This window comes from Talaromyces atroroseus (assembly GCF_001907595.1).
Source record: "Talaromyces atroroseus strain IBT 11181 chromosome Unknown scaffold_0, whole genome shotgun sequence".
Classification (NCBI taxonomy): Eukaryota; Fungi; Ascomycota; class Eurotiomycetes; order Eurotiales; family Trichocomaceae; genus Talaromyces; species Talaromyces atroroseus.
The window spans coordinates 173534-195541 of NW_017971432.1; the positions used below are offsets into that span (position 1 = coordinate 173534).

At 48.6% G+C, this 22008-nt stretch overlaps 9 protein-coding genes across 9 annotated transcripts; 4 read left to right on the plus strand and 5 right to left on the minus strand.

The window, feature by feature from the left end:
- Nucleotides 1–158: 158 nt before the first annotated feature.
- UA08_00060 (hypothetical protein) lies at nt 159–2447 on the minus strand (the record flags this gene model as incomplete). Its single annotated transcript, XM_020260435.1, has 3 exons — nt 159–1347; nt 1397–1641; nt 2001–2447. The coding sequence occupies 3 exons, from the start codon at nt 2445–2447 to the stop codon at nt 159–161; spliced, it is 1881 nt and encodes a 626-aa protein (XP_020124369.1).
- A 1445-nt stretch (nt 2448–3892) lies between these two features.
- Nucleotides 3893–4540, minus strand: UA08_00061 (hypothetical protein; the record flags this gene model as incomplete). Its single annotated transcript, XM_020260446.1, has 2 exons — nt 3893–4177; nt 4238–4540. The coding sequence occupies 2 exons, from the start codon at nt 4538–4540 to the stop codon at nt 3893–3895; spliced, it is 588 nt and encodes a 195-aa protein (XP_020124368.1).
- Nucleotides 4541–5200: 660 nt separating this feature from the next.
- Nucleotides 5201–7264, plus strand: UA08_00062 (hypothetical protein; the record flags this gene model as incomplete). The annotated part of the gene is made up of 9 exons (XM_020260457.1): nt 5201–5341; nt 5417–5463; nt 5525–5604; nt 5652–5788; nt 5861–6173; nt 6230–6263; nt 6326–6382; nt 6435–6766; nt 6840–7264. 9 exons carry the CDS (start codon nt 5201–5203, stop codon nt 7262–7264), a joined length of 1566 nt encoding a protein of 521 aa, XP_020124367.1.
- A 557-nt stretch (nt 7265–7821) lies between these two features.
- UA08_00063 (hypothetical protein) lies at nt 7822–8382 on the minus strand (the record flags this gene model as incomplete). Its single annotated transcript, XM_020260468.1, has 1 exon — nt 7822–8382. The coding sequence occupies one exon, from the start codon at nt 8380–8382 to the stop codon at nt 7822–7824; it is 561 nt and encodes a 186-aa protein (XP_020124366.1).
- A 579-nt stretch (nt 8383–8961) lies between these two features.
- On the plus strand, nt 8962–9770 carry UA08_00064 (Peptidoglycan deacetylase; the record flags this gene model as incomplete). The annotated part of the gene is made up of 2 exons (XM_020260479.1): nt 8962–9067; nt 9139–9770. The coding sequence occupies 2 exons, from the start codon at nt 8962–8964 to the stop codon at nt 9768–9770; spliced, it is 738 nt and encodes a 245-aa protein (XP_020124373.1).
- A 329-nt stretch (nt 9771–10099) lies between these two features.
- UA08_00065 (hypothetical protein) lies at nt 10100–11804 on the minus strand (the record flags this gene model as incomplete). The annotated part of the gene is made up of 2 exons (XM_020260490.1): nt 10100–10131; nt 10184–11804. 2 exons carry the CDS (start codon nt 11802–11804, stop codon nt 10100–10102), a joined length of 1653 nt encoding a protein of 550 aa, XP_020124372.1.
- A 357-nt stretch (nt 11805–12161) lies between these two features.
- On the plus strand, nt 12162–13218 carry UA08_00066 (hypothetical protein; the record flags this gene model as incomplete). Its single annotated transcript, XM_020260501.1, has 2 exons — nt 12162–13082; nt 13135–13218. The coding sequence occupies 2 exons, from the start codon at nt 12162–12164 to the stop codon at nt 13216–13218; spliced, it is 1005 nt and encodes a 334-aa protein (XP_020124371.1).
- A 1099-nt stretch (nt 13219–14317) lies between these two features.
- Nucleotides 14318–18862, plus strand: UA08_00067 (hypothetical protein; the record flags this gene model as incomplete). Its single annotated transcript, XM_020260512.1, has 5 exons — nt 14318–16958; nt 17302–17317; nt 17657–18741; nt 18794–18799; nt 18855–18862. 5 exons carry the CDS (start codon nt 14318–14320, stop codon nt 18860–18862), a joined length of 3756 nt encoding a protein of 1251 aa, XP_020124370.1.
- Nucleotides 18863–19559: 697 nt separating this feature from the next.
- UA08_00068 (hypothetical protein) lies at nt 19560–20960 on the minus strand (the record flags this gene model as incomplete). The annotated part of the gene is made up of 1 exon (XM_020260523.1): nt 19560–20960. One exon carries the CDS (start codon nt 20958–20960, stop codon nt 19560–19562), a length of 1401 nt encoding a protein of 466 aa, XP_020124365.1.
- Between the last annotated feature and the right edge of the window lie 1048 nt (nt 20961–22008).

Sequence of the window (22008 nt, forward strand, 5' to 3'; positions counted from 1 at the left end):
CCAACAACAAAAAGAAGAAAGAAAAAAGAAGAAAAACGCCAGTACCAAATAACCAAGACCATGACCACAACCATAAAAAAGATGGAACGTGAAAAAAAGACAAAAAACAAGCAAATGATTTGTTTGTTTGTTACATACACACAATTGATATAATGATTCTATACAACCTGACTGGGCGCTCTCCTCCCTCTTCGCTCTAGTAACGTCGCATTCGCCATATTTAGTTCAAATGGCTGCTTAGCAGCGCGCGCCGCGTTTTGCCGTGCTGCTGCTGCAACTGCCGCACTGTGCTGGCCGTAGCCTTGTCCCTGTTGCTGTGGCTGTCTCTGGCCGGTGGTTCCCGCTCCGTTTCTTACTGATTGTCTTGCCTGGGCGGCGCTGCTGGGTTGAGTACCCAAATTTGTCGAGCGGAGTTTTGCCTCCATGGCTGCCACGTCGCTGGCGCCTACTTGGGACGAGCGTGGGATTTTAGCGGGTGGTTCTCGTTGGTCGCCCTTGTTGGTGTCGTATACTTCTTCCTCTTCGTCGTCGTAGTCTTCGTTGAGCGGGTTGAGTTGGGCGCTGAAGCCCGTTGTGGGATTGGCGCCGCGGTATCCTTGTCGGAAGTTTTTGCGTCGTTTGCCTTCTTCTTCTTGGCGATGGACGGCGTAGCCGACGTCAAAGACTTCGCGGAGATTGACTGCACCGGGAGATCGGAAGTCCTGCAAACGTCGTTCCGTGGCTGATAGAGGGGTTTGTTCAATTTCTATGGTGTGTTGTGGTTGTTGGGCGGTCTCCTTTTGACGGGGGATTTGAGGTGTGGCGAGGGGGGGTGCGTCGGCAGCTGCGTGTGTTGTTTCATCCGTTTGCTTAATCCATGGATGGTTTAGAAATTGACCGATGGTATAGCGTTTGTCCGGGTCGACGGTGAGGAGATGTGATACGAGATCCTGGGCAGACTTGGAGATGTCATCCCACCACGGTGACAAGAAGGTGTATTGCCCTCGGGCAACTTTTTCTGTGAGAACTTGGATGCTTTCGTCGTAGAAAGGAGGGAAGCCACAGAGAAGCGTGTATAGCACGCAGCCTAATGCCCACATATCAACGCTTTTCGAATATCGCTCGTCTTTAACAATCTCAGGAGCCGTGTAGCCCACGGTACCGCACGGCGTCATTGTTTGACTGTCCCAAATGACCTTGGAAAGACCAAAGTCGGCAATCTTGATCTTGCCAATGCCACCTGCACCCACACCCGGAATGAATTCTCCCTCGTCTACTTTATCTTCATCGCCTGGTTGGCGCGGCTTGGGATTTTTGGTGGGCTTGTACTCGCAGGGGTAGAATAGTAGATTTTCAGGTTTGATATCACTAGTACTATTAGTTTCTTCCTGCGCATCTTTCGTGTATGCCAACTTACCGATGGACCACGCCGGAAGTCTCGTGAAGAAACTCAATAGCTTCGGCGACTTGTTTGATGACATGGCGGCTAAGATCTTCGCTGAAATATGTCAATCGCACGATCTGATGGAAGAGCTCGCCACCAGGGCAGAGCTCAAGGACTATGTAATAGAATTGGGGTGATTCAGAGAAGTCGATCAAGCTAACAATATTGGGGTGATCTAATTGTCGCATAATCTGGACTTCTTTCAGGATATTGGCTCGCTGTGATCAGTCAGCAACTATACAACTCAGATGATCAATTGGAGGAAAAAAAAAAAAAAAAAAAAAAACACCCCGAAACAAGAAAGAAAAATCGGTGCAATGACATAAGTAACATTCAGAGAAAGGAGTGAAAATCGCGCACCTCCACGGCTTTCGGCTTCTTCTTATACGGTCGAGGGTGTTTGTTGTCCTAAAAAGCCGCCGACAAGATGTTGGCGACTAAATTCATAGTGCAGGTGGTTCACATATATTGGCACAGCAGCGAGGGGAAAAGAGCAGGTAGAGAAACATAACAAGGTGAAAACAATAAAAAAACAGACAAGCGAAAAAGGTAAGAGGACTGCATTTTGGCTCCATACCTGGTTACTATTCATTTCAAACTTCCGCACAACCTTAATTGCCACTTCCTCCATGCGGTTCAGGGTATCCTTGGCTCGATAAACATTGCTAAAGGCTCCATCGCCCATTTTCTCAACCAAAATGTATCGATCTAGTCCCGGATACTTGGGCATCTTGGACTTGCTCTGTCGTTCCTCGGCCACCAATTTCTCGATATCAGCGCGCGACACTTTGCTTTGCGAGTCGGCAGCTTTCTGCTGCGACCGCGACTGCGGCTGCGTGGTTGTTTGTCCGTTGCCATGTTTCTGGTCAATAGTATCGAGATTATTGGCGTATTGCCCTTGCGGTTGACGTTGCTGTTGTGCGTGGACGGCTGTGACATCTGTGGTGGGCTCTGCATGAGGGGTCACCAGGCGAGCTTGCTTGCCATGGCGAATAAAGTTCTTTAAATTCTGTATCGTACTCATGGCGACGGCGGGGCGGGTTCGTCTCTCTCGGGATGTGAGAGGGTGAGAGGGAGGCGGAGAGAAAGGAAGGGTGGGGAAAAAGGACGGCGCTCTAGAGGGTAACGAGTTGGAGTAAAGGGGCACAATGGAGGAAGAGAAAAATGATGATAACGAGATGCTGTGGTGGTATATGAGGGGAAAACGAGATGTCTCTAGTAGGAGCAAGAGTCACTAGGGCATGACATTCGGCGATGACGGAATAAGCGCAGGGACCAACGACACCGACTAACAGTCTAATAACCCAACGGTTGCTGAGTGAGTGCCAATGAGACTGGAGCGTTTTTTGTTTTCTGTTTTTGCTCCTTCGTCTATTTCCTCCTTGCTGAGGGTATGGCTATGTGCAGCTGCAACAGAATGCGGTGCTTGCAAGAGGTGAAGGGAGCGGAACGTGTCTTAAAAGGCGCTGACGACTGCTGAGGGGCAAACTTTGATTTTCGTCCCTTTTTTTCAAGCCACGGCGACGACGCTGAAAACGGACCAAAGAGGACTCAACGCGGCGACAGGCGGATAGTTGTAGTGAGAGAGAGGGAAAGGGACTGACTGAGAAAGAGAGAAAGAGAAAGAGAGAGAGAGAGATTGAGTGAAGGACAGATCGAGCAAATCACAGCGATGTGGGATGACGATCTGGCTGACTCAGCACGCCAGGAGAAAGCCCCATGACATCAGGCGCTGCGTCATTGCTCCCGCTCTTCTCTAAGCATATTTTTCAGTTTATATCATCCTAGTATCATCATCAACACATTTGATTGACCAACTATATCAGCTTACAATTGTTTATATCTCACCTATGCAGTCACATGTGTACACAGCTATATCCAATTGAGACGTATGCCTGGACAGACACAGTCATCTGGTCAGCATACACCTACCTAATCATCCTGCTATTCACCTATACAGAATAACCATTCACTTACTGCTTCGTCCGTATCGCGCTGTTCATCATAGCATCTGCTCGTCAACCTACCGACGTCATCCTTGAGATTCCTGATAAGAACGTGTAACTATCACCAGCATCATAGCTATGACATCAAATCTCTGGCCAATGAAGCATGAAATCAAACTCCTCATGATATATATACGGACCAGCATTTCTTGGAGGGACTAGCCACAATGATGACAGCTATGGATCTGAAGCGGAGCTCAGCTAGGAGACAGAAGCGTCTAGATCTGCTTTACAGTCTGTTGATATTGAAGCTTTTTTTGAGAAAGACAAGATCCACGTCTGCCCAGACTTCGCTAATCCTACCATCCGACGGATGATCAAGTCGGGCTCGACTCGATCATCTTATGCCGTGACGCAACTGATTGGGAGTATATGTATTATACATAATATAATAGGCGTCCTTGCGATTTCCCCGCATTCAACGAAACCCAGGATATATATTAGAGACTAATAGGAGACTTGCTTAAGTGACGACGAAGTGAATATCGGCGCATTTGCCACCATTGACAGGGGTCACATCCTGCGGGCAAGCGGACATCACTAGAATCAAGTCTGTTTCTGCGCGTAGAGTGCAGGACTGTCCAGCTTCGCATAATGGATCAGCAAAGGATAATGAACCGTCGCTAGCCACGGGGACGTTCATGAACAAATTCAGAGGGGACGGGACTGAGCTGATGCGAGTTCCAACGGCTTTGAGCGCATTGTGAAGATTGTCGACACAACTATTATGATACCCTTTCACCCCGAGCTGAACCAAGGTTAGATGGATCTTCGTAGTCCCTTTCTAGTCAAGAGAAAATAAACCTACTTGCGCATAACGATGACTATCACAAGCAGCGATTAATAAATCATGCACCCCAGGACTTGTATCTTCCACCACCGTCAGAATTGGAGTCCGACGGTTAGTGACGAGGGTATCGCCGACTGCAATGGAGATTTTCAGCAGAGAAGCGCGAGTGTGCTCCATGGAGAGATGTGAGCTTGGATCCTGCGAGTCAAAGGCCCAGGTGTCCACCACTTGCTTGCCATGTGTATTAATGACTTGGATTAACTGTCCTTTTACAAGGGGGACAGCTATGCCGGACTTTGCTGGCAAGCGTTGTTGAGCCATGCTGATTTCGCTGAGTGACCAAGACCGCTCGAGTTGATAGCAAGAGGACGAAAAGCCAGCATGCGGGGCTCTTATCTTATAGAAGCGGTGCAAGAGAGTAAAGTAGCCACCTGAGCCCAGACTGATTACAAATATTTCCAATTACATGTGTCATTTAGTAAAAATCAATCAGTATCTTCTATCATCATTTGCATGCTTTCCCAGTGAAGAAACAATAGGCTGGCTAGCTCACACAGAGGTAATGTGAACATTCTCGCAATCGGCTTCTGTCATGAAAATGCCAGCTTATCAGTAAATTGACACAATAAAGAAGCATGTAATCCACTACGTGCTGTATATACGTATCTTTGGGAGTCTGAAAATTGCAGCTTGGGGACATAAGCCGCCCTAAGCCGTAAATGGAAACTATAGGCTGCGGGTTCTCTGGTTAGGGCCAGAGAGTGCAACTGGAGAAAGTCAATTATCTCGACTATCCTCCTTTTCTTATCATGGTCTTGATACGAACTCTACACTGTCTGTAGATGAATATGGAACGCTATCAGCAGATACTCGGGGCGCTCAGGCTTTCTATCAACATAAAAATCATGGTCATGTCCATCGAAACCCGGAAAATCTCCTAGATACCTACTACACTTGCACACTTCACTTTGAAATTTCACGATGGCAGTAGATGACAATAAACCCAACGAGGTTAATGCCTCCGGGCATGCCCAGGAGCTCGATCGTCAATTTGGCCTGTTGAGTATCTCTGCCGTTGGAATCGTCACGGGATGTTCATGGGCACTGATGGGTGGCACTATTGTAAGCCTGAATGACCCTTGCTCGCTGATTGCCAAGATCGTGATTATTTTTTTTAACAGAACAAAACAACTCTAGGTAACATCAGTGCTGAACGGCGGTCCGCCGGGAATTCTCTATGAATTGTAACATCACCTACCCTTCGCGTTTGATCCTCGGATATGGGTTGATCCTGATATTTATCAGCATTGCGGTTTCTGTAATGTACTGCTTTGTTGCTGCATCAATCGCAGAGCTAGCATCCGCCATGCCGTCGTCGGCAGGAGGTTCGTGGAGAGAATCCCATTTCTGGTTTCTGCTAATCTTTTCACAGTCTATCAGTGGTCGGCGATGGTGTCAGGTACACGCTACGGACCGATGGTAAGCTTCTATGCAGGCTGGTGGAATACACTTGCCTGGATCTTTGCGACGGTGTCGAGCGGCTCGGTAGTTGCTCAGCAGGCGGTGCAGGTAAGAAGGTCTCCAGAACTTCTTTTTTTTTTTTCTTTTCTGGATGAAGACTTGACAACATGGTGAAATTAGATGTATGCTCTTTTCCATCCCGAGTATACCTTTCAGCGATGGCATGTATTTGTCACTTATATTGCGGTGACGTGGATGTGCTGCTTTGTGGTCGCTTATGCAAACAGGGCCTTGCCATGGATCAATCATGTTGGTCTTTTTTTTATTATTGCAGGGGTACTCATCTCTATCTTGGTCTGTGCCATCATGCCCAGTCGTCATGCTAGCAATGCCTTTGTTTGGCGGGACTGGGAGAACGAAACAGGATACTCTAGTAACGGGATGGTGTTTGTCATGGGTATGCTGAATGGTGCCTATGCGATGGGTACGCCGGGTAGGTTGATCAACCCGTCAGGGGATAAGGATCCGAGAAGGACTAATTTGAGATAGACTGTGCATCGCACCTGGCTGAGGAGATTCCAAGGTACGTGGTCCATTCCTTCCATACATCGAGAACAAGCAAGAATGTTGACTGATGGGAACCAGGCCGAACGTCAACGTCCCGAAAGCAATCGCTGCACAGATCATTATCGGATTTTTATCGTAAGAGTTTCTTCTACAGGACCTTTCAGCTATCCGACTAAAAACAAACTAGGACTTTCCTCTATCTCCTAGCGCTGCTATATGCCATTTCAGACATCAACGCAGTAGTTGAGAGTTCTTTCAACTTCCCCCTAGCTCAGATATACCTACAAGCAACAGGGTCTCAAGCTGGTGCTCTTGGACTGCTTATTGTCATCTTCCTTCCATCCCTCTGTGCCTGTGTTGCGGCGTATATCACGGCCGGTCGAGTGCTCTGGACGCTGGGACGAGACGGCGCGACTCCTTTCAGCAAGATTGTCGGCAAAATCGATACTAGGCAGAAGAATCCGCTGAACTCTACTATCATTTGTGGCATTATAAGCACTGCATTTGGCGGGATTTATAGTAAGTTTCCTCTTCTCATTGGTCGGAAATACAACGCAGCTAGAATATACGTGCGCTAACAGAATTAATCCAGTGGGCTCGGAAACTGCTTTCAACGCCTTCGTCGGCAGTTTCGTTATCCTCATGTCTTTATCCTACATTGCAGCTTTGGGACCACACCTATTCCAGCGGCGTCACACTGTCATGCGAGGCCCGTTTTGGATCAAAGGCACGGCGGGCTATGTCGTTGGCGGGATTAGCTGCGCATATCTGATTGTATTCATCGTTATCTTCTGTTTTCCGTATACCATGCCGACTAGCGCGACGTCCATGAACTATTCCAGTGCGATTACCGGTGGTATCACTATTTTGGTAACCGGGTGGTGGTTATGGAAGCGCAAGACAGACTATGTCGGGCCCCAGATGGTCGTTATGAATCCGGTTGTGCCTGATAATCGGCCAGGGAGTATGGAAATCGACGCTCATGATGTGTTCGATGGCAGTGTAGTGAAGAAATGATCTCTTCAGTTCTTCCTCGTGTGCGCTTTGATTGTCATCACCATGATGCTCGTACACTCAGCTTGGTCATTTAGGGCTAGGAGTTGCTGCCACACCAAATGCTAGCTACTATGTTCGTTTTTTGTCTGCTCTTCATGAAAAATTGATACTTGACACTGTATTCATATTATGGACCTGCTATATTACGTTAAAAGTTTCCATGATCCTCTAATCCACTGCGTTCGGGTATTCAATGCTAATAACCTTGTGGAAACTCGTAGACAAATACATCAAAGGAATACTCCAGTAATACCTAGGTAACCAAAAACTTTCCTTGTAATACATTCCTAATGACTTAACAAAACGAAGATGTCTTATATAGAAAAGCAATAATCCCTTAGTCTAGTATTTTAAATGCGCAATCAAATGTGGAAATGTCTTTGCAGAAATAGACGTATCTTGAGGTAAAGTAAAATTCTGAATACATCCATTTCAAAACAGCATCTATATCTCGAAACACTTTCAAGGCTGCTATTTAAGAATGACTCATATAAAATACAACCCAAGAGTTTCTGCACTCACTCTGTAGAAGGAAGACCATACACTTCATCAGCCACAGGATCCTCCCAGTCATCCGGGAAGAAGTACGTCTCGAAGCAAGTCGTAGTCGCATCCTCCGTTTCGAAGAAAGCAAAATGATTCCGTCCCTGCCAACTGCCCGACTGCGCCAGCTCAAAGCCCCGTTCTTTGAACCCAGCCATTCGTTCCTCCCATGGAATTCCGTGGCAGTCATACGCCACATGATGGATGCCCTCCCCGTGCTTGTCGAGGAACTCGCCGAATATGGTTGGGCCCGATACAGGCTGGATTATCTCGTAGACGACATTGGGTCCCTGCGCAAAGCATACTTTGAGTGTGAACTCTGCTGGCTTGCCGCGGTAGGTCTGGTTGGTTGTGTTTTCGGGCGTGAATGTGTAGCTCTTCCAGGGCCCAATGCCGAGGCGCAATAGACCGTCAATAGTGCGTTTGTGGTCGCGGGTCACGATGCAGATTTCAATTGCGTTTCCGAGGAAGCTTTGTTGGCCGGTAGAGGCGCTCGAACCGTTGGTTTGAGAAGTGGTGCCGTGTGTTGCGCACATTGTTGTGTGTGTGTGTGTGTGTGTGTGTGCGAAATCAATTAATGGTATGCAAAAGTGTGAAAATAATAGAATTCTTTTCTCTTGTTCTGTTCAGGATGAGGGAAATAGACAGACGAATGTAGAGGAGACGCGGCGTATTTAGGCTATTGAGCATCACGACTTGTCGAGCTGGGGGTCTTTAAGCAATGACAAATCAGAGCAACAATTTCTCATGAGACAGTAAGCAACGTGTAGATAGGAAAGAATAGCCTATCAATCGTGGTGTTCTTGAAAATGATTCTGCGATGGTCGGTCAGCTCCATCCACCCCAACAGGCTATAGTTCCCTAATCCGGTTTGGCGCGTCTTGAAACCCTAATTCACTAAAAGACCAACGATGACGACCAGATAAATAAGGTACAGTCAGCGAGAAATCACCGAACTGAAAGCGGAAAAATATAAGATACTCTGCTTATAAATGTTGACTGACAATATTTACTGGAAAAGAGTCACCAAAAAATCTACTTAGATCGGCCTCATTACGCTCAATCTGTGGAGTTTTATGAACTTTTAGTTGGATATTACGGCGACGAAACCAACCATGGGCAAGAAAAGAGTCCTCTGTAGCTACGGCGTCGATCTGGATGCAGTGTCAGGCTGGCTAGGCTCATACGGGGGCGAAGACTCAGAAAATGACATCAGTAGAGGTAAATACATAGAGCCCCGAATTCAATTCGCTTATGAAAAAATTTCTGTTAACCACACGGACAACCTACAGGAATATTTGCAGGAACTATCGGTGTCCAACGACTACTCCGAGTGTTTGAAAAATATAACATCAAAACAACCTGGTTTATACCCGGGCATTCCCTCGAGACCTTCCCGGAGCAATGCGCTCAAGTACGCGACGCCGGCCACGAGATCGGGTTGCATGGCTACTCGCATGAAAACCCAGTCAATATGTCACCACAACAACAGCGCGATGTCTTAGACAAGACGTACAAGATGCTAACCAGCTTTTGCGGCGGGAAACAGCCACGCGGATACGTGGCGCCCTGGTGGGAGGTCAACCAGGAAATGGTCCAGCTACTTCTTAATTACGGGATCAAGTACGACCACAGCCTGAGTCACCATGACTGCCAGGCGTATCGGGTTCGGGCGGGGGATCAATGGACCAAGATCGATTACTCGCAGCCCGCCAAGGAGTGGATGAAGCCGCTCGTCTGGGGCACGGAAAGTGAGCTCGTTGAGATCCCGGCATCGTGGTATCTTGACGATATGGTCCCGTTGATGTTTATCAAGGGCTCTGCTAATAGCCACGGATGGGTGAATCCGCGGGATGTTGAGGACCTTTGGAAGGTTTGGATATATGTGCTCTTAGGGATGGAGAAGCGTAACCTGGCTGACTAGATGGTGCAGGATCAATTTGACTATTTCTACCGGGAGTATGACGAGTTTATCTTTCCGATGACAATTCATCCGGATGTATCAGGGCGCCCGCACGTTCTTTTGATGCAGGAAAGGTTTGCATGAAACTTGCTGGCATTGAGTGCAGTAGCTGATTGGCTTCAATAGGATCATTGAGCATATTAATAAACATGAAGGGGTGGAATGGGTGACAATGGGCGAGATTTACGACGATTTTATGAAGAAGAACTCAAGTGAATAGGGGTGAGAAATCACGCGAAGCACGAGGACTTCTATCCGAATATACATGAGTTTGTAATCTTTCTGGACAGCTAATATAAGGATAGCTCCCATCCTTTCAACTCTGAATATAGTCAGCAAATCGGTCAATGAAATACTAAGATGAAGGAACCTACTGATATACGTGTCCCAATGGAGATCAACTCCATGGAAGCGTTGCTGATCAAACTCCACCCAATATTCTTGAAGGAATGCCCGGGCACGGCTGACGTTTCCCATACCGTAACGTTTCTCCAAAGTATTCATCAATTCTATTACTCTGTCACGATGGTGCATACTATAGGATGCACATCCAGCATCGAAGAGGGGCTGCAACATAGCTACCCCGGGGCACGCCTCGTCACGGAGATCCAGCTCGGACAGGTGTAGGATGATCGCCTGAACCGAGGCTTCGATATTCGAATCAGTAGGCGGTAAGCCTTGTACCCTCCTATAGAGATGTAGGAGGATACCGTGATGAAAGGCTTTATTAAGAGACACGAATTCACTTTGAACTTGGGGGCTCATATAAGACTGAATGCAGGGGTGGAACGAGTAAGATGTCTGGGCCAGTGATGATTTAACGCTATTGATAGCAGCTCGACATCGCCCCTCAACCACATAAGACATTCTCTCTACCATCGGATGGGATGGGCCGACCAACTCCAACATTTCTTGCAGTGACTGACACTCCATCAGAAGCAGATGGACTTCTTGGAAGATTGGAATCAATCTTCGACAGAAACCATGAAACTCGTCAATATAGTCTAAATTGCTAGACTCCACTGTTTGGCCAGCCAACTTGGAATCCGGGCCAATAATAGATAGCACTTCCAAAGATTCACACCAGCGTCTCAAAAACCTTCGTAGATCGGATTCCTGGGACATGTCACCTCCCTCTGAGGCCTGCTGTATCATCGCGGTAGCCCCTTGGAGATGAAGCTGCCATGAGTTGGCCTTCTCTCCACCAGCGAGGATATCGCATAAACACAAAATTAGAGCCGTGGCTAGAGCCTTGTCATCATCGACGGGATTTTTTCCAATGGTTGGCAATTTAAATTGGCGAATACTTTCATGTCGTAGCGCAATTAGCTCACGCTCATTGTGGTACAGGCCTAGCGACTTGCGATGGAGCGCTGCTGCTTCCAAGACGGCTGGCAGGAGGCCATTTCCTGTAACCGGGTCAAGAGCCAGCGGGAGGTATGTCATACAGAATCCATGGTGAGTTGAGAGATGCAAAGAGAATGACCGTGTGACAGCATTACAAAAATGATCTAATAGAAGACGATGGGAAGGTGGAAGTTGCGAAAGGTGAGAAGGGTTCTGAGAGATGCTAGTTGCATATGTCTCTGCAGTGATTGAATTTGCCGGGCTTGCGCGAACCGGCGAAGATAGCCGGGAAGGCGTTGAAGAACTCTGACTGTCTGACTCGGCCTCTTCAATGCGATGACGTGACTCGGCAAGACCATAGACAAACGACGTATCCTCGTTCTCTTCTGGATTGGACCGTGATTGACCTGCGTCTGTGGATTCGGCGGTGGGAACGACGGCCACGTCGGTCCTCAGACACTTGCCAAAGGATGATTTGGCAAATGGACGGCCGCCCCAGGATACGCGGAGACTGTAAGTACATTGCTTCCCCGAGGCGAGACAACCCAAACAGGCAGGTTTAGTCTCATCGCATTTCCGATGCAGTCGGCGGCAGTTCTGACAGCCCGTGCGAGACCGGCGGGGTTTCTCCCCATCTGCCGGCGGCATTGTTGCGGTCGATTTCTTATCAAATTAAATGCCGTCGCGAAAAGGCTGAGATTGGTATTACTGAAGAATCGTATGAGTTGTCTTATGCATGGATAAGAAACAGCCAAGATGCTCCTTCTCTGGGGATCCGGAGATGACGATGCGGCTTAGTCATGTTCTCCTGAGCGACATAATTGGTCGCCGGACAGCCTATACTTTCCTATTTCGGCCTCGTCTCTGGAGCTATTCGCTAGAGTCTACGCCTCGTGCCAGTTCAAGGCGATGAGCATGCCGTAGTCAACGATTTCAAGCCAAATAGAAAGCTGGCTGCTCTGGAAAGATTGATGTCGACACTATGTCGGTGTGCTCCTCCCAACGATGTCTCGCATTCTGAAGGTTGCGGCTGCGCAGCTGGGCCCTGTCCATCTCGATACCCCCCGAGCGGAAACAGTGGTTCGTCTTATCAGGCTCTTGAAATCGGCGGCGCGACAGGGAGCAACATTGGTGGTATTTCCAGAGCTGGCATTTACGACTTTCTTTGCGCGGCATCTCTTTGATGAACCCACACGCCTAGAAGCCTTCTTCGAACACGATAAAGACATCTCGCGATCCAGTCCGACTAAGGCTCTATTTGAGGAGGCGCAACGGTTAGGGGTTGATATTTGCGTGGGCTATGCCGAGAAAACACCGGAAGGTAGGGCTTTCAACTCGGCCATCTATTATTCTGCGAAACAAGACCGGGTGATGGCAAAGTATCGCAAGGTCCATATCCCAGGGACTCGTGAGCCTCTTCCTGACAAGGCGGCGGTCAATCACCTAGAGAAACGGTACTTTGAACCCGGTGACCTCGGATTTCAGGCTTTTCGTGCTCCAGGCAAAAGGCAAAACGCGGATGGCGCAGGGGATCCAATCCTGGGAATGCTGATCTGCAATGACCGGCGATGGCCTGAGGCGTGGCGTTGTTATGGTCTTCAGGGAGTCGAAGTAATCCTTTGCGGATATAACACCCCGGCATATAATCCTCATTTCTGGGGCACGTCGAAGGCCATGAGCCCGGAAATTGCGAAGAGCACTGCCATTGCGCAGCATAAACTGGTTATGCAGGCCAACAGCTACATGAACAGCTGCTTTTCCATTGCCGCTGGCAAGGCCGGGCTAGAAGATGGACAGTATGAGCTCATCGGAGGGAGCTGTATCGTCGGCCCGGAAGGTCAAATACTGGCCGAAGCAGCGACTACCGACGACGAAGTGATTTGTGCAGAGATTGATTTGGATGAGTGTCGCCAAGGGAAAGAACATGTAAGTTCGCCTTTATCCATTTCGCGAGCAAAGTGACTGAGTCCGGCTGCAGATATTCAACTTTGCGCAGCATCGCAGGGTGGAAACATATCGGCGCGTTGTGGATCAGGTTGGCGTCACGCAGCCTGATTCCTGAGCAGGAAGGTCATAATAGTATCATTTAATAGTACATACATTATATTCTCCAATGGTCTCCGTGAAATAAGATTACCGTGGATTTGCAGGTGCATATATCATGTTTTGGCCAATGCGAGGGCTAACGGAGCAAGGTTCTGCTCGAGCAATGCGATTGATAACCGCTGTAGTTAAGTAGATTGTCCAGTCAAAGCCCGTGTGTAGTGGAATTGAGGTGATGAGTCGCATAAATTTGATACTGGCCCTAGGCACCAGCATGTCTCAGCTGGGAGGGACGATGTTTCACCTGCGTATTCCCTCCCTCAACTAAATAATGCAGTGACCTGTCAGAAGAAAAGCCACTTGCGATAACCTCCTGTGTAACTGTCTGCTAGCCAGTTAGCCCATTCCAAGAATTGCTCCTGTTGGCCCAGCCCAGCCTGAGCGTTGCAAGCGCTACCGTTGCAGCCAGATTGCCATTCGTCAAGCCCCCTCCCGGATCTCGCCTCGCCTTCTCTGCACTTCCTCCTCTTCCTCTGCTGCTGCAATATGCCACAACATCTGTGATCCCCTGCTCCATCTCGATACTCAATAATTTATGGTCAGAAAAGGTGCTTGACTGGGTCGCGCACTTCTGCTCTCTCCCGGCCGCGCTCTTTCCGGTCCCTCTTCCTCTCTCGCTCCTGCTTCTCTCTCCCGACAAATCGGGTTGCCACATCTCCAAACTCGGTCGTTCGCAAACCATTCTCAATCCAAATCTCTGAAGACCGCGAGTACTGTAGGATTCCTGTCGCTGTCGCTCATTAACTCCCACGGGCAGGATCGTTTGTCAGTCACCCGACCGCAGTCACCGCCAACGCTAATCGAGACACGCCTTTACGAAACTGACATCTACACTCCCTGCGGTCAATCCGGTTCGTATAACTATATCGCCCATCTCGACACCCTAGAATCTTCGATCGTGGTTCGCCGGAGTGCAGGTCGTCTGCTTCCCCAAGAATGCAGTGTTCGGCAGTGTCAAGTAGCTTGATACAGCGCCGTTAACAGCGTTTCTGAGTTATCCGGTCTGATGACTTTGTCTTGCGCTGAAAGTCCTCATATCGTAACTTGTCGATATTGCAATGCCGAATTCCGAAACTGTGGGCGCGCTCAACGGCGCTCCTCCGTCTCCAGATCGGCCGCTTCTCAAAGGCCACAAAACGCTTCCGCGACGCCGGCAACCCAAACCCACATCAGACCTATTCGACCACGTCGAATTATCTAAGGACGATAAGGTCTACGATGTTGACATCCCCATTACCCCGACGCTACCACTCACTCCTCCGAACCAGGCCAACGACGACGACGCTCATCGAGATAACTCGCCGCGTCTAAAGGGCCAACATTCGCTTCCATTGTCTCACACAAGTACGGGCTCTCGCCAATTTAGTCCGCCCACGCCTGATGCTACGCCACCTCGTGTCAGAGATGCAACACCAAAAGCTCGGCCTGTATTTGCCTCTCTACAGTCGTCAATGTCTTCGCGGGCCGAATCGTTCCAGACCGCAAGAGAGAATATATCGGACGATGACGTCGTAGAAGGTTTCTACCCGTCCACGCATTCACTTGTTCTACGGAAACGTCAAAAGTCTTTTCCAGAGCCGTCTCCTCTCTCAAATGGCGTCGAAAGTATTAACGATTCCACCGAAGAAAGAACCCCGAGGAAAAAGGCTTCTCGAGCGAAAATATCTACTAATACAGTGGAGGATGAAAAGCGCACTCCAATATTGAGTCCATCGCTATTACCGAAGTCTCATGCCAATGGCATCCCAACTCAGAGTCATCAAGATGTTCTAGGAATAGATCAGGAGAATGCAGATGGGGCCTCTCAACGAATGAGATTCGATAAATCTGGCGAAAAAACTGATTCTGATTTGACGGACAGTGAACAAAAGCTGATGGACCGAGTCAATACATGGAGGTTTTCTGGAGGCTCATTCGCATCCACCATTGAAGCTCTGGTAATTGATAATTCTCCTCCCAAACAACGGACTTTGAGGCACATTGAGAAAAGGACATCTTTGCGGTCAGTGAGCTCGCCACAGCCCCAATCTACGCGCACGTCTACCGAGTCCAATGCGGACTCTCCACACCGCTTGGTGCATAAGTCAGCTCGGATTTCAAATCAAAATCGCCATAGTACCGCATCTGACATGTCAATCCCGTTCAGTACGACTTCTAGCTCTTATCAACACAAGATGGAGGTTATTCCTGTAGCTGTTGTTCCGGAAAGACGCTCTTCCCTCAAATCTTCCGCTCCCAACAGCAGAGCTCAGTCTACCGCGCGATCCGCAACGTCTAGTCGGCGCAACAAGAGTGTTTCCCGCAGCAGAGCTAGCGATAAACATTCCTCTCGGAGGAAACGCACCATGTCTGAATCTGCAGATTCAGTAGCAGAGTATGGTGAAGCAAGGGAATCCCGTGGTCGTGGAGTAGCAAGCCGTCCTCCAATACCTACGAGAAGTTCATCTCTCTCGGCTCCAACGAGCCGCAACAACTCACGCGCCACATCGTTGACTTCGGAGAGTCTACGCCGACATACCGAAGCGATGGAACCGGCATTTGAAGTGCCAAAGAATAGTGAAAATTCTGCTGTATTACCATCACCGAGGATTTCACTCCCTGATGTTTCGGATTCTCGAAATAACGAGGCGTTTGTGCCCGCATCTCCTTGGCGCATTAAGGATGACATGGAACTACTTCATGCTCCGTCCCTTCATTTCACTCAGTCCTCCATTGTTTCGTCTTCCCCTGGTCCTATTGAAATCAGAGAAGCTACAATGGTGACCTACTTTCCGCACAACAACGAATCGCTCCTATTGATTAATTCATATATGCAGCCAGAGCCGCAGGCGGCGAAGGCATTGCGTGGCCAGAACTTGAACGAAGCCGTCGCCGTACGGACACCGCAACAGTCCACAGCGGCAATAGACATTGAATCTCCCCTACGAAATCCTCGTACACCACCGGTGCCCCCTACACAGAAAGCCGCATTTCCGGCTCCCGGGAATCACACTAGTATCACTACTAATGGACACTCGGGAAACCCAGAGCTCAGTCGACAAGGAAGCAATCGTCTTAGCAGAGGCATCGGATCTGTCAAGCGTGCATTGAGTGCTCGTCGCAATTCAGATAGTGCTCGTCAACAACCTGTGACTCGATCTCTCTCAACCCGGTCCGCAAGGAATCGCAGAGACCAGAAAGCAAGAGATAGTCAATTGTACTCTTTCTGGCGGCCACGTGGATTCTGGGATGATTTTGACAGTTCTCCGGGCAATGAAGGGAGCGCAGGGGGCAATGGCGCTGATCAAAATAGACAACAGGGAAACGAGGAAGATGTGTTTGTGAGCAACTCTCTAGGGTTACCACAAAAACGAGTGATATTCAGCGGCCCTCTTGTACTAGCTCGTCGTCTTTCGAAAAAGTCAAAAAAGTGGACGCAGCGGCGGCGCCGACACGGTGCAAGCCAGAGTGATCTGAACCTTGCCATGGGAATGGGAATTGTTCGTCCTCGCTCGCCATATCAGCGCCGATCAGCCAAATATCGAGTGCAGAGAGGGATTCTCTTCCCCGTGAAGATGTTGCGCAACGCAAGACTGCGTGCAAGGGAAACAAGACAAAAGCGAGCAAGTGCGAAGCTAGAAGCACGACGGGAGAAATTGAAGCAGAGCATTGGTGCCAAGACATTGACGGATCCGTATGCGGTTGGTCCCTTCAGCCAGGGTACGCCGTACGAGGAGAGTCATGCAACTGTCGGGGTCGGTAGAGATCTGTATTAGAAGTCTCGACGAGAGACTATGATTTTAAAGAAGAATGATTCATGAGTTACGAGAGAAAATATTGCATTCAGATGATTTACGAAAACCAGAAATACGTCTACGGTTTACGATGTTTGACGATTGATGAAGGATGAAGGATGAAGAACCACATGATGTTTTTGATACTACAAATGCTTATGATGTTTGAATTGGCTGTATATTAATGAGCTATGTTATTGTTTGGCGTTTTGCTTGGAATTGAGGCATTCATACACTCCTAATACTACTACCACCACCACCATATATAGTTAATCTTAAGGGAGGGTATGTGCAAATAAGGTCGGCCAATCAGCATCGATTCCCCGGTTGTGCCATACCAGGACCCGCAGTCGCCGCAACCGTACCTAAACTGCTGCCCAATCAGGATGCAGCTTCACCTTTTACTTGTGTTAGTTTCTTCCGATTTTTCCTCCGTCTTTCCCCCCTTTCCCCATATCACACATATCGCAAGGGGCTCTTGATCATAGGCACCAGATAAATGCCGCCAGACGAGATTCATTCCTCGTTTCTGAATGAAAATGAGAATTATTCCGACTCAAAGGAACCGCAGTTGCAGCCTCCCCAAAGCGGGGTGACCAGTGAGATTATATCAGATGAGCCTAGCCATATCCACCATGTAGCAACACGTCAAGATGGCGATGGAGATAGCGAAGCCCAGAACCCCGCTACAAGAGTATCAACAGATGCTCACGGCAACACATACCCCGAAGGCGGCCGTCAAGCCTGGCTCGTCGTCTTTGGTAGTTTCTCAGGTCTCTTCGGCTCCATGGGCCTGCTCAACAGCATCGGAACCTTCCAGACATACATATCAACACACCAACTGAAAGATTACTCCTCCGGCACCATTGGCTGGATCTTCGGTGTATATGCCTGTCTAACCTTTTTCTGTGGCCTTCAAATCGGCCCCATCTTCGACGCCAAGGGCCCCCGAGTCCTCATCCTGTGCGGCTCCATATTGGTTGTCGTTGCCATGATTACCGTGGCATTCTGTACCCAATATTGGGAATTTATGCTCGTGCTCGGCATAGTTAATGGCATCGGCACATCACTGATTTTCACCCCCTCAGTCGCAGCGATAGGCCACTTCTTTTTCGACCGCCGAGGCGAAGCAACCGGCATCGCTGCTGCGGGCGGCTCAGCCGGAGGCGTTATGTTCCCGCTTGTCCTTGAGGCGCTTTTCCCCAAGATTGGGTTTGCGTGGGCAACGCGTGTAATTGCGCTGTTCTGTCTGGTGCTTTTAGGGATTGCTTGCATCTTGATTCGGTCTCGGCTACCGCCAAAACCAGCATCGAGGGAAAATATTATGCCTGATTTTAGGATCTTTATCGATCCGATCTTTACCTTGACTACCGCAGGCGTGTTCTTAATTGAGTGGGGGCTCTTCGTGCCCGTCACGTATATTTCGTCTTATGCTCTGGCTGAGGGGGTTTCGAACGCGTTCTCCTACCAAATTCTCGCTATTCTGAACGCTGGTTCTGCCCTTGGCAGGTGGTTACCGGGATACGTAGCAGATTATCTGGGGCGATTCAATACCATGATCTTGGCTGTGCTGGGGTGTCTGTTGAGTACGGCATGTTTTTGGTTCCCTGCTGGTGGCAGTACTGCGCTTTTGGTTGTGTATGCGGCTCTATTTGGGTTTTTCAGTGGTAGTAATATCAGCTTGACGCCGGTTTGTGTGGGCCAGCTTTGTAAGACGGAGCATTATGGGCGGTATTATGCTACTGCTTATACCATTGTTAGTTTTGGGTGAGTTTCCTTCCTTCTCTTTTGAGGGTGTGATTAAAAACTGACACTTCGTTAGTACATTGACCGGAGTCCCAATTGCCGGAGAAATATTGTCAAGATGTGGTGGCCAATATTGGGGGCTAATTGCCTTTGTGACTTGCTGCTACTTCAGTGGCCTGCTTGCGTTTACTACGGCCAAGCTGCTAAGGGTTGGATGGAGACAGCCCTGGACTGTATTTTAGCATAGTCTTCAATACATCTTCCTTCTCTTTATCACAGAACAATTTGAATAGAAGTCTTAACGTGTTAGGGCTGTCCATCGAATAATTTGTTGCCTCGATGTTACATCACTTGATGTTATACATGGCTAATGACTTCAACAGCAGGCAATGTTCCGAGGCCAGTGGCAAGTGCTCACCATTATATTTTACCTGCAGGAATTAAAAGACTACAGTATTAACAGCAAGGAAAAGAATTAAAGTATGCATTCTATTAAAGTTGACTTTCGGTTTGCGGCCTGAACTTTCCGATAACATGACCGAGTAAAATATGCTGTGCGTCACAGTCTGTAATCGTGTAAATCCACGGCACGGCGGGAGGGAAATCCGCAATTCAGTCAAAGTCTGTAGCAGAGTATATACTAAATATATATAAAGCCGATTGGATGGTGACTATTGCTGCAGGCGAATTGATGAGGTTGTGATATCAAGTGAGGCGTTGTGGGATTGTTTAATATCATTTTTTTTTTCTCTCTTCTCTTTTCTTTTATGCATTCTTCCTTCTATTCGTATCCCCTTGAATTACCTCTTGTCTTGACGGAAAGAAAGAAAAGGAAAAGAATCAAAATGAGGGTCCTAACTCTTCTACTGACGCTCATCGCGTCTGTTGTCATGGCCATTCCCCAAATAGGAAATCCTCGCCCGCCAACATCGCCAAGCAGGGTATTTACCAGTTCACCAAGGCCCATATCATCAGTGTCAATATCAGTATCATCATCTATTCCGAGAATTACGCCTACTCCTCCAACACCGAGAGTGAGCATATCCTCACCTCTTGTGTTGCCGTCTTCTCCGTCTTCCTCTTTTTCGTCTTCTCTCGTCTGTCTAGCTACACGAACGGTGACAGTAACGGAGACATTCTGTCCTCCACCATCATCATCTGTACCTGTATCAACGCCGGCAGTATCGGTATCTGTACCACCTGCTGCACCGGCACCGGTTTTCTCCGTAACCACGTCTACGACCTCGACCACGCATTCGCCTTCGCGTTCATCGTCATCTATCCGGATTGCTGTTTCTCCTTCTGCCTCGTCATTCCCGGCAGCAGCTCCAGCACCATTCATCATACCTTCTTCATCAGTCACGATCCCACGCTCAACCACTTCATCGAGCAGGGTCTTCGGCCCTGAGACAGTCGTCACGTCCGCTTCTTCTGTCTTCCCATATACTTCCATCTCATTCTTCTCCTCTGCCGAATCTGTCTCCACGCCTCCTCCGGCCTCCGTTATAGCAGCCGCTGTATCATCTGCATCTGTGCCAGCAGCTGCCATTCCCACCTCCTCGCCTGCTACTGCTGTTGGCGGTGCTATCATCGCTGGTCCAGCAGCCGCTTCATCAGTACCAGCGCCCGCGGTGGTGTCGGTATCTGTGCCCGGTATCGCGGTGCAGACGACTACATCAGTTTTTGCTATTGGCGTTATTCCGTCTGCTCCAGCGGCATCAGCTCCCGCTGCTACTGCTACCACAACTACTGCATCAGTCCCTACTGCAGCTACAGCAGCAGGTGTAGCAACTCCGTCTCCTCCACCAGCAGCTAGACCAGTCCAATCTCCCGCAGCACCTGCAGCGGCGGCAGCCGCAGCATCACCACCACCAGCTGGAGCAGCAGGAGCAGCGGGCATTTCTCCTGCCATTATCCGCAGACATATTATGTACGGCAGAAACAGCAATGCAACTCTACCATCTCTATCGTCATCGCCATCGCGGGCATTACCATCATCTGTGCCATCCTCCATTACAGCTGCCGATCCACTTCCGTCCCAGTCACACCCGTCGACTATCAAAACGACTACGAGAACGGCATCACCTTCACAACAGGCATCGTTGTCTCCTTCCTCGTGGTCGAGTGTGTCTTTGTCTTCTTCGTCTACAACTTCTACACCGACTCTGACTCCCAGTGACATTCCGACGAGAGTAAGGAGGATGAAGATGAGAGGCGTTGTAGCCGATTATGGGCTATAGTAGATTACAGAGGGAACTAGCTAGGTTTACCAACCGTAAAATGGGGACAGATACGGGGTTTTAGGATTGATGTTATGAATGGTTGATGATAGCTTGTAGATGTTTTGTTCTAATTCCAAAATGGGGGTAATAGGTATATTAGCTGGAAACTTAATGGATATAACTGCGTTTCTGAGACTTGAATAGGTCTTCTTATATAGATAATAATATTGTAGATTATACATTGAATAGCTGGTTAACATCGTTGGCTTTACCGTGGTATACGTCGCGAGGTAGGGCACGTGTCGAATAGCCCTAACTTTTCAATATACGTATACGATACATAAAAAAAAACCTGCGAGACCCAAAACGCTCAGCCCCGGTCAGGATTGCTTACTGAGCATGCAGGGCCCGGAATGGAGACTCTGAGAACCCCGAAATGCTGAGTACCTATGTCTGTTACGCCTAACCTGGTAGGATGAGAATTGATAAAAGTGCAGCAATCGGATGGCATACTGCTACTACATATCATCATGAAGACTTGGGTGAGCATAGAAAAGGACTTGAGTCTGTCTGTCTTTGACTCGAAGACACAGCATATTGTACATCATCCATTCTGGCAGGTATTTTTCGAATTGCGGGCGCAGTATCGGTCCCAGTATTATCCACAACAGCTTTTGGCGAAGCAGAGGGTGAGCTCCATATTGTTGTCGTTGTCGTTATATCAGTACGTTGGCGATTTAGCTGAATAATATTCTCGAAGGAGCATCACGGTGATTATATATCTAGCACAGCTGCACGCTAATTGTCAGTTATTAGCCACTTCCAACTACCCAGGGCGCTTCGGCAGTTAGAGCATATTAGTAAATCATGACAACGCATTTCTGAGTCTAGAGCATAAGCTGGGGCACGAGCTGAAGCATAAATTGAAGCATAAGTCGAAGCCTAATAGCTATGTACATAAAGAAAAGTCGCGTGTGCATTCAGCTGAAGTGTCAATGCATTGAGCTG